The sequence below is a fragment of the Numida meleagris genome, chromosome 6, assembly GCF_002078875.1.
Source record: "Numida meleagris isolate 19003 breed g44 Domestic line chromosome 6, NumMel1.0, whole genome shotgun sequence".
NCBI lineage: Eukaryota > Metazoa > Chordata > Aves > Galliformes > Numididae > Numida > Numida meleagris.
The window spans coordinates 18,134,188-18,144,568 of record NC_034414.1 but is presented as its reverse complement, the minus strand read 5'-3'; the positions used below and the strand labels follow the sequence as shown (position 1 = coordinate 18,144,568).

The 10,381-nt window shown below is 38.9% G+C and overlaps 1 protein-coding gene across 11 annotated transcripts in view; it reads left to right on the top strand.

The window, feature by feature from the left end:
• Window positions 1–10,381, top strand: part of SHANK2 (SH3 and multiple ankyrin repeat domains 2) — a 344,725-nt gene that overhangs the window by 321,942 nt on the left and 12,402 nt on the right. For all 11 annotated transcript variants that reach the window (XM_021402182.1, XM_021402180.1, XM_021402178.1 and 8 more), the window contains 3 exons: window positions 2,841–2,971; window positions 4,299–4,410; window positions 5,553–7,965. In XM_021402182.1, the coding sequence (XP_021257857.1) occupies window positions 2,841–2,971; window positions 4,299–4,410; window positions 5,553–7,965 (2,656 nt within the window). The remainder of the gene's footprint in view (window positions 1–2,840; window positions 2,972–4,298; window positions 4,411–5,552; window positions 7,966–10,381) is intronic.

The following is a 10,381-nucleotide window of genomic DNA, read 5'->3' as shown; positions in this document are numbered from 1 at the left end:
ACGTACGTCTGATAACACAGTGAGAATGTTTTTATTTTACATAGTATTTTCACTTTCAAAGTGTGTTGCAGTAGTGTGGTCAGATGCTAAGATTTTGACGTACTCTGCAGGACCCGCCATGTAGCTGCTGCCATTTAGAATAAATCACATTCCACTGTAGTTTTAAAAGGTTACCTTCTGTTCTACCTTTGCATTCGGATCAAAGACAGTAGAGAAAAAGAAGAAGCTGCGCAGATGCAGCAGTGCTGCTGTTGGAAAAACTGCGTGAGGAACCCCTAATGAGTTCCTTGCAAAGCAGCTTAAGCTGTCACCTGATCTCTCCCATTTCTCAGTGCTTTAGCTAGATGTGGAAAGGCACAAAGCCACTTGAATGGGAGCAGTAGTAGGGTGAGAATGACTGAGAAACTGTCCAAAGACAAGAAACCTGCAATAAACTCACACAGAATAAAGTTATTTCAGCTGGAAATAGTAGATGGTATTAATAATTGGTACCAACTGATATTTTGGTCAGATCTAAAATGAAGATCTGACTTGTAGTATTGTCTAGCAAAATCAGTGCAGTTGGAGAGTATGTATGTTTCATCCCCAAACAAATATTTTCATGCTTTTCAAGTGTCTGTCATAGCCTCATCACTCTTTCCCTGTAGCTTTTTGTTGTCTGAATGGGTATATGGTTACATGTGTCTGTTAAAGTAAAGGGGATCCGCTCATACACGGTATATTTATATTTCTTATTTACAGATTTTGAGTACCTAATGCTTCATTTTCCCAAACTTCCTTTTCTCTCTATCCCAAAGACCAGTTTTTGGGCCTTCTGGGATGATAAAAAGGGTAGGAGAGACTTAACGTGAAATCTCTCCACCCTTGAAGCTCTTGGTGATAGATCCCCTGAGTACAATTTTACAGTCTAGCCATATTTTTACTGTATAGGTCAAATGTTAATGGTGACACCATTGCTTTATGTTGCCTTTTGCTGAGCAGAAGTGCAGATATTTTTCTTTTCAAAGTACAAAGTTTGTATTACAAAGTCTTATGAAATGTGACTTGAAGTTTATTTTATTTTTGAATACATGTGATGGTTTTAAGAATCTTTTCCTTTCTTCCTATCACTGGATGATTTAAAACACTCAAAAATAAAGCAGACCGATAGGGAAAAAAAAATCAAATGATAACTTCAATTGAACCAAAACAGCAACACCGTTCTTGTGAGAAAGTTTTCAAGTGTTCTGATTCTCCTCAATCTTTCCTTTCCTGCCTGCTCCCTGACCCTCTGTGACACTAAAATATCCACTTCTAGGACAACCTTCTTTCTAACCAGAGGGCTAAAAGTTCTTCCCTCTCTTCTTCTCCCATTTAAAATGTCATCCCCACATCTGCCAAGATCTACTGTTTAGAGGGATCAAAAACTCTTTTCCTCCTGCCTTATTCCCATCCATATCCAGGGCCCCGAGTATGCTGCTCTCCAGTGAGAGGTAAAGCTTAAATCCCTAAATCTGATACTTTGCGTAGTAGCATCATCTGTAGACTGCCAAAAGCCTGCTTTTTTATTTCAGTCTGTAATAGCCTTATGGAGTAGCTATCCTTTTCTGCTGAAATAAAAATCTAACATTTGGAAGATGGATCTAACTACTAAAAAATAACGTTGCTCCTGCTGACATTGTGGAAGCCTAGTAGCCAGGCTAAGGTATTCCATTTACATAAATACTACAGGCAATATAACTAATCTCTATTCTGGTGAAGCTTCAAAGGAAAAGACACTAAATTAACATGATTATTAAGTACAGAATAGTCAATATAATGCAGTCTGCTTTTTTCTTTGGGAAGCAAATGTGATTAAAGGGGTAGAAAAGAAACCTGTGGGTGTGGTCTACATTTGGACTCTAGCACAGGTTCAAAAATCAAACTGTTCTGCTGGCTTGGGCTACTCGTTTAATTTCTCCATGCCTTTGTTTTGTAGTAGTAGATGTGGCGATAAAGGAGCTGTAAGGCTATAATTAGTTGATCGGTACTTTGAGGTCCTCAGTCTAAGGGATGTATTAAACACTGGTGAATCTTGTTTGTGACTGTAGTTGGAACTGGGGCTAAAGCAAAAGCTCTAAAGTTCAGAAGATCTCAGTTAAAGTTTTCCCTGTATTTTATCATCGTGCCATACAGTAGATCAGGATCCCAAATCCAAATGTTGAAGTTCTCATTCTGATTTGGACTTTGCCTGTTTGGTCTGTTTCTGACCACAACCAAATACATTCCCAAAGTTAAAAAAAATAAATAAATAATTTTTTTAAAAAAAACCTATCTAAAAGTTTCTTTTAAAGAATGATGCAGTTGCTTGTAATGCTAATCTAATAATCCAAAATCATGTATAGATTCAATATGATTAATTGAGGAGAATAGGCATAAAAGAGCACTTCTGGAGTACTTGTTATTGTCCAAAATATCTCTGAAATTCTGATGACTAAGTACAGTCTGCTTATCTCTATTTGAAACAGTTCTTTACAGATACATTATTTCTAAAGGTCTTCTTTCCATTTCTATATAGATATTGTCCCTTCACATTTTGAAGGTTTGAAGAAGAGGATTGTTTTTCGAGTCACACTAAGTAAACATTAAATGCATGCAGGCTTAAAACTAAAGCATGCATGTTATGTAGCAGCAATAAAAAGTGCTCGGCTTGCACGACTTATGATGCTCAAGCATTGCCTTGTTAAAATGCCAAAAAAAAAAAAAAACCTTTTTCTTTGCATTTTTTTGAAAAGTAAATCTCTTCCTTTGACCTTGCAATACTTAATTTTTCAGGTTTTGGACAAATGATATTTATTTTACTGAATACTTTTATATTACAGATAAGGTGGATGAAATAGTACCAGTTTCCAAGCCATCAAGAATTGCAGACAATGCAACTGTGGATTCAAGAGTGGCAACTATTAAACAGCGGCCTTCTAGTAGATGTTTTCCCTCTGCTACAGATATGAATGTGAGTGGTAGCTATGAAGTACTGTGTTCAATTCTGAAACTGTTTGGAAGAAGTACTTTGCTAGTGTACAAAGTTCGAATCACAATAGAAATGAATTTAAAATGATGGTTTATGTGCTCATGCTGATTTTATTACCTTGTAGCCTTGATCTACTCTGTATTTCTGATAATATTTCATTTAACAGAAGAGCCTCTGAGCTCTTAAAACCTTTTGTCTTTATATTCTTATATGTACTCTGAGATTGTCACTTCAACAACATTGCTATCTCGGTGTTATTGAAACAGAAGTATGTGACCTTACTCTGCCTGTAATGTCAGCCAGTGAGATAACAGTAAGTTCTAACTTGAAAGTGTCAGTACAAAACTAAGGCCAAACTAAAAAGCATCACTGAAAATCGAAGTATGTTAATGCAGTTTCAGTGCCAGAATTAGTGCAGACACACAATTTCTGCTAACGTGAAGGTTTCTACCGGTTCATTTTTTTTATTGTTCCTAATGGCATATATAATATCTTGATGAAATAATATGTGATGATTTGTAAGGGAAGAATTGACATTAATACTGTAGTATGTATTAAAAATTTAATTTCCAGAGCTCTGAAATTGGATTCCTCAATTGTAAAATTTGCTTTTGCAGAACTTTATGTGTGAAAAAATAATGTTTTTACTGCAATTTAGTTGCATTTTTCCATTGCCCACCCCTCTGAAACAGCTTCAGTTCTGATACAAGCGCTTTGCTGTTCTCAGTAGCTTAGGAAGGAAGGAGATAGAGACTGCTTCATGGCAGAAAACAAATAGTTGTGTGATAACCTATGTGAAAGGGCAGTTGAGTGCATTGGGTTTCAGGAGGCATTCCACAGTTCCTAGTTGAGAATCTGTCTTCCTGTGTAACCTTGTGCAAGGCACTGTCTGTGCAAAGAGTAGGTCCCTCACTCCCTAGTGAGAAGAGCATACAGCTTGGTGCAAAGTGAGCATTAATACCTGTGCAGTGTTTGGCAATGTTTTGGAAGTGAGTGAAATGAAATACAGTTGCTCAGGCTTCCTTTTTCTCACAGCACACAGAATGTGCTGTAAATTTAACATATTGCCTTGTGAATAATTTCACCTAAGTCTACTTACAGCTGTTGTCATTTTATTAACATATAAGCAAATCCCAGCCTTCCCTTCCTCTTCAGATCCTTCTCAAAATAATGAATTTGCTGTTCTCCATAAGAATTCTAAGAGGGGTAGGTAGTAGACTATATGATGTGACCGAAGAGTTATTTACCTGTGGGAGAAACTTTTGCATTCTTTAATGCTTGTGGGTTCTTTTGTTTGCTTTTTTTATAGTCCATGTATGAGAGACAGGGTATTGCTGTGATGACGCCCACTGTACCAGGGAGTCCTCAAGGTCCTTTTCTGGGTATACCTCGGGGTACAATGAGAAGACAAAAATCTATAGGTAAAATGTTTCTCATGCATAGTTCATTTATGCATTGTTCACCTCTGTTAGTAATTTCTTTTAGCAATTTTTTAGTAATTCACCTCTTTTTGTACTTTCTTGAAGCATAATTCTCTAACGTCTTTACTTCAGTGAATGATTTCATTTTTTCTTTATACAAAGTTCCAGGAATAAGAAGTTTTTGTTTAATTTCCACATACTGCTTTAATGGCTGTGGGCAAGTATTATGGAATTCTAATTTAATTCCTTTCCTTGAAATAGTCCCTCCAACCAGAAATAATAGTGAGAAGGAGAAGAAAAAAACAGTACAATTCTGTTGCTGTGCATTAGCTAGGGCAAAATGTTATTCGCTTTTAGTTTGCTGTTGAGACAAAAGCATTGTAATGCTGTGTAGTAATTTACAAAGTAATCCTTATTGATCAAAGGGAATAAAAATCACCTCCTTTTCATTCCAAAGAATTGTTGTCAATAAATGATTAAACAAAAGAGAGAAAAAGAGCAAAACTAAATTTGAACTTCTTTTGTTCTTGGTAATCTTAGTAGTGATATTTCTCAATTTAGAAACACATTACACTGATGTAAAATTGGCCATTTAAATTCTCCCATTATCAAGTTTATTTATGATAAAAGCCATATTTGTAATAATGTAATGTCATCTTTTGAAATAAACCTGTATGATTTTTTTCCCAGTAGGATCTTCTCAGTCCCTTTGCTAAGTTTCAGTGCATCTTAAAAATTCATTAGGTTTCTAAGTTGCATTATTTTATGCATTTGGAAATTGCTAGAGCCAGGCATAAGCTACTGTTTTGCTCAGAATGCCTTCCCTGCTCAACAATTTTGGAAGAAAATGTGCTTCTCTACAGCTACCTTGATGATACATAAAACCAAAACGTTTGCCTACACATCAATGATCAGTTTAATTAAAATTCTGTAGCATCCTTTTTAATTCTGGCATCTGGTCTCTGGAAATTCAATAAGAAAAATACTTATTGTTTGAATGAGGCGAAAGGCCATTTTTGTAATTTCATATGGGCCTCATGCCGTGTGAATTAAACTCTAGCATTTTAGGCTGGTTACAGAGATGGTACAATATGAGGGATTCCAGGGGAAGGCGGTGTTTTAATACGCTTTCTGATTTTTAGGTATAACAGAGGAAGAGCGGCAGTTTTTGGCTCCTCCTATGCTGAAGTTTACCAGAAGTCTTTCAATGCCTGACACCTCTGAAGATATCCCTCCGCCACCGCAGTCCTTACCCCCTTCGCCACCACCACCTTCTCCCTCTCTGTACAACGCTCCCAAATCCCCAACGTCAAGGAGCTATGGAACTATCAAACCTCCATTTAATCAGAATTCAGGTGCAAAAATTTCTTTGGTTAGACCTGAAAATGTGGGAACAATGATAAGGGACAAAGGGATCTATTACAGACGAGAACTGGACCGCTATTCTCTGGACTCTGAGGACCTGTACAGTCGGAGTGCCACAGCTCAGGCAAATTTCAGGAACAAGAGAGGTCAGATGCCTGAAAACCCATATTCCGAGGTTGGGAAGATTGCAAGCAAAGCAGTTTACGTACCGGCCAAACCAGCGAGGCGGAAGGGGATGCTAGTTAAACAATCCAATGTTGAAGATAGTCCAGAAAAGACCTGCTCTATTCCAATCCCCACAATTATTGTGAAAGAGCCGTCCACCAGCAGCAGCGGGAAGAGCAGCCAAGGGAGCAGCATGGAAATTGACCCTCAGTCTTCAGAGCAACCTGGGCAACTCCGACCTGACGACAGTTTAGGTGTCAGCAGTCCATTTGCAGCAGCCATTGCTGGAGCGGTGAGGGACAGGGAAAAGCGGCTGGAAGCGAGGCGTAATTCTCCAGCCTTCCTCTCCACAGACCTAGGAGATGAAGATGTTGGACTAACACCACCAACACCACGTATGAGGCAATCTAAATTTACTGATGAAGCAATGTTTAGTAGTGAGGATGGCTTTAGGCAGCTTATGTCACCATCTCCGATTCCCGCACCTAGAGAGCCTGAAAATCTTTTTAATAGCAGTGAACCCAGCAATCAAAGTGATGCAAGGACATTAAATGCTTCGTCCAAAACGAAAGGTACTGAAAACAGTACAGCGGCAGCTATGTCCACAAATGCATCCACCTCCGATAATTACGTTCACCCGGTCACAGGAAAGCTGCTAGATCCAAACTCACCACTAGCCCTTGCTCTCTCTGCCAGGGACAGAGCCATGAAAGAACAAACACAGCAGATTCCAGGCAAAGTGGACGCTGTTAAGGCTGACCTTAATAAACCACTTTACATTGATACAAAGCTGAGACCCAGTATTGAAACAACATTTCCTGTTACTGCTACTGTCACTAGGCAAAATACTCGTGGGCCACTGCGAAGGCAGGAGACTGAGAACAAGTATGAAACAGATGCAGGGAAAGAAAAGAAGGCTGAAGAGAAGAAAAACATGTTGATAAACATTGTGGATACTTCGCAGCAGAAGTCAGCTGGCTTGTTAATGGTTCATACCGTGGATACGGCAAAGTCAGATGATACCCCTGAGGATGAAGAGGAAAAGGGAACTGAAATGGAACCAGGCCCCGAAAACTCTCTGCCAGAGAGGCCAGAGGGGAGCGAGGAAACTGAAAGTGAGCTGAACGTGCCTGCTGTGCCCGAGCCACCGGCATCTCCCTGCAAAACCATTGTGGCAGCAAGCTCTGTCGATGACCCAGTCATCTTGCCCTTCCGCATCCCCCCGCCACCCTTAGCATCAGTTGATATTGACGAAGAATTTATTTTTACCGAGCCACTACCACCCCCCTTAGAGTTTGCCAACAGCTTTGACATCCCTGATGACCGCTCAGTGCCCGCTTCAGCTCTCACAGACTTGATTAAGCAAAGGAAAAATGGCACACCTTCACCTGCGCCATTTGTCACCAGCCAGCCAACCAACTCCTTAGACAGTAAAAAGCAAGTGGGTCTTTCAAACTGTTTGCCTGCCTCCTTTCTGCCACCCCCTGACAGTTTTGACAACGTCACTGACTCTGGGATTGAGGAGGTAGACAGTCGGAGTAGTAGTGACCATCACTTAGAGACAACCAGCACTATCTCAACGGTGTCCAGCATCTCTACCTTATCCTCAGAAGGGTGCGAGAATGTGGATACTTGTACAGTCTATGCAGATGGGCAAACATTTCTGGTGGACAAACCCCCAGTACCTCCTAAGCCAAAAATGAAGCCCATAATCAACAAAAGCAATGCACTTTACAAGGATGCGCTAATTGAAGAAACTGTAGACAGCTTTGTTATTCCTCCTCCTGCTCCACCCCCACCTCCCATCAGTGCGCAGCCCAATATGGCAAAGGTTGTTCCTCAAAGGACCTCTAAGCTATGGGGGGACATGACGGAGGTGAAAAGCCCCATTCTCTCAGGCCCAAAGGCTAATGTTATTAGTGAATTGAACTCAATACTCCAGCAAATGAACAGAGAGAAATCCTCAAAGCCAGGGGAGGGATTGGAGTCACCTACTGGAACAAAAACTGCAAGTCTCAGTACAAGGTAAATGTAAATAACCAAATAATTTACTATAAAAAAAGGCTTGATATTTTTCATCCCTTCCCTAACATTCCCTATGACGTAAGTTAAGGAAGAATGTACCTTTTATTGTACTTACTTGTTACATGCGTAGTCTCTGACAAACAGTTTTACGGAGGCAACAATTTTCCTACATCACCAATGTTTCTGTAGTCAACATCCTAGGATGGGAGCTCTCAGTATTCTCCAGTTTCAGAGGCAGTTTCCACAAGCCTGTCAGTTGTTTTGACATGAGTTACTTAGATTTATATTTCAGTAGCACTTTTCTTTTTTTTTTCTTTTCAAAATGTGATGATACTTTAATTCTTGTTCAGTCTCATAACTTATTTTGGCTTCAAACAGGTAAAAAAATGTTTTTGTCTAGGCTTACTTCACATTCACTGCGTGATATTTGATTTTTGCTTGTATCTCTAATAATCCATCATATCATGAAGTATGAGGCCTGCTCTGAAATTAATGCTGCTTTTTTTATTATGTTGGCTCATTATGTCAGATGTAGGTGGTACGGCAGTAGAGGTTGACCCTTCCCTCCAGTATTCCATTACACTTTATTGCTGTGCGACAGATGGCAGTGGAGGGGCAGTCTGATAAAATGGTGTCTAACATGGAAATGTATATGCAGCGAAAGTATGGAATTGAATTCCTCCATGCAGAAAAAATGCTATGCACTGACGTTCATTAATGCTTGCTGAACATTTATGGAGACCTCACAGTGGATGTGAGCACAGTAAGGCAATGGGTGGTGAGTTTCAGCAGTGGTGACAGTGACAGCGGGTCACCTCTGCTAATGCAGATTTTTATGAGTGCGGTATGCAGGTCCTTGTTCATCACTGGTGTAAATGCATAGTTAATAGTAGTGACTGTGTTGAAAAATAGTGTTTTGTAGCAGAGAATTTGCTCTATCAAATAGTGTTACTCGGTTCTTTGTATCTGTTGTAGAATGGAAATAAATTGGAGGCACTGCTTTTGGAGTGACCTATGCATGAGGCCATCTTAGAAAATTTCTCTCTGGCATCACTTTGCACTGTTCATAGTTTTGCTAAGTGGTCAGTTTATTGTCTCTTACCACTCAGCACTATTGGATGTAAGTTTATACTTTCTATTGTCTGTGCTTGCTAGTGAATAGTCGTGATGTCTACAGGTTCAAAAGTGTGGCTCATTTCACCCAACAGCACCATCCTACTAGTGCAGTGTAATGCATTCCCAGAGAACTGATATCAAAAGGTACTTAGAGTGGTCAGACACCATTAAGTAAATGCATAGGTAATTATGTAGTCACATTTCTCTGGAATATGGTGTATAATCATGAAATTCACAGCAGTTAAATGGACCTTTTACTGAAGTATTCAGTATTGTTTGGCCTGTTCTGCACCATAGAAATGGATTTTTTTTTTTGATTTTTTTTTTGCAGAGATGTAGTGCTGATTATGCTTATTAAAAAAAGTAACCCTTAAGTAAATTTTGTTATAATTATTCTGCTGGATAATAAATAACCTGTCCTTTGAAAAAATACCACTCTTTGCATGCATTGAGATGATTTTCTTCTAGGGAAAGGGTGGCTCCATTAAATGCAAATGATTGCTGATTCAGAAAGCAGTGTGATTACAAGCCTCAGGGTCAGGTCATTACATTATTTCTTGCAAGTTGTAAGCTATTAACTGGTCACGGGACAATATGGAGGTTATATGTCTTTTAGGACGAAAAGATGGAAGAAAAATGCTGGAATTCTGGAATTCCTATCAGTATTGCTTGACTAATTGGTGTATAATTTGAGTTGCCTGTATGGGAAAAGCTTTTAATGCAGTGAAAACTGTACAATGAAAAGATATATACAGGCTGCTTGACGAAGGCAATCTTAACCAAAATTAGCACAGCAACTGAATCCTGTCTGCATACATTTGAAAATATCTCTGGTAATCATAACATCTAAACTTGTGCGCTAAGTTTGAATTTATGCAAGTCTTGTCTTGCAGATGACTCTGAGAGTTGCAGTTCATATTATTCTTCCTATGTCTTCAATTCTTTGCTTGGGCTTGATCGTCCTGTTAAGTCAAATGAACATGTTGCCTCTGACTTCATATGTACAATATGTTTATTATCTTGTATATTTTATACTGATAGTTGTTTCCAGGTTGCAGTGTAGGTCTTTATCGTCACTATTTTATTAGTTAATAATGGAGGCAATGTACTGTAAATATTTACTGCATTTTTGAGAGAAAAAAAATGAAAAGTAGAAATGTCAACAGTTTACAGGCTGGTTTGGCTCATACCAAATAGTTACCTCTCTTCTGTGAAAAGAAATTTAAGCCGGCAGAAAAGCTGCAAAAAGTGATTTGAAGAACTAATTCACTTTATTTGAGAAGAGAAAATAATCATGTAA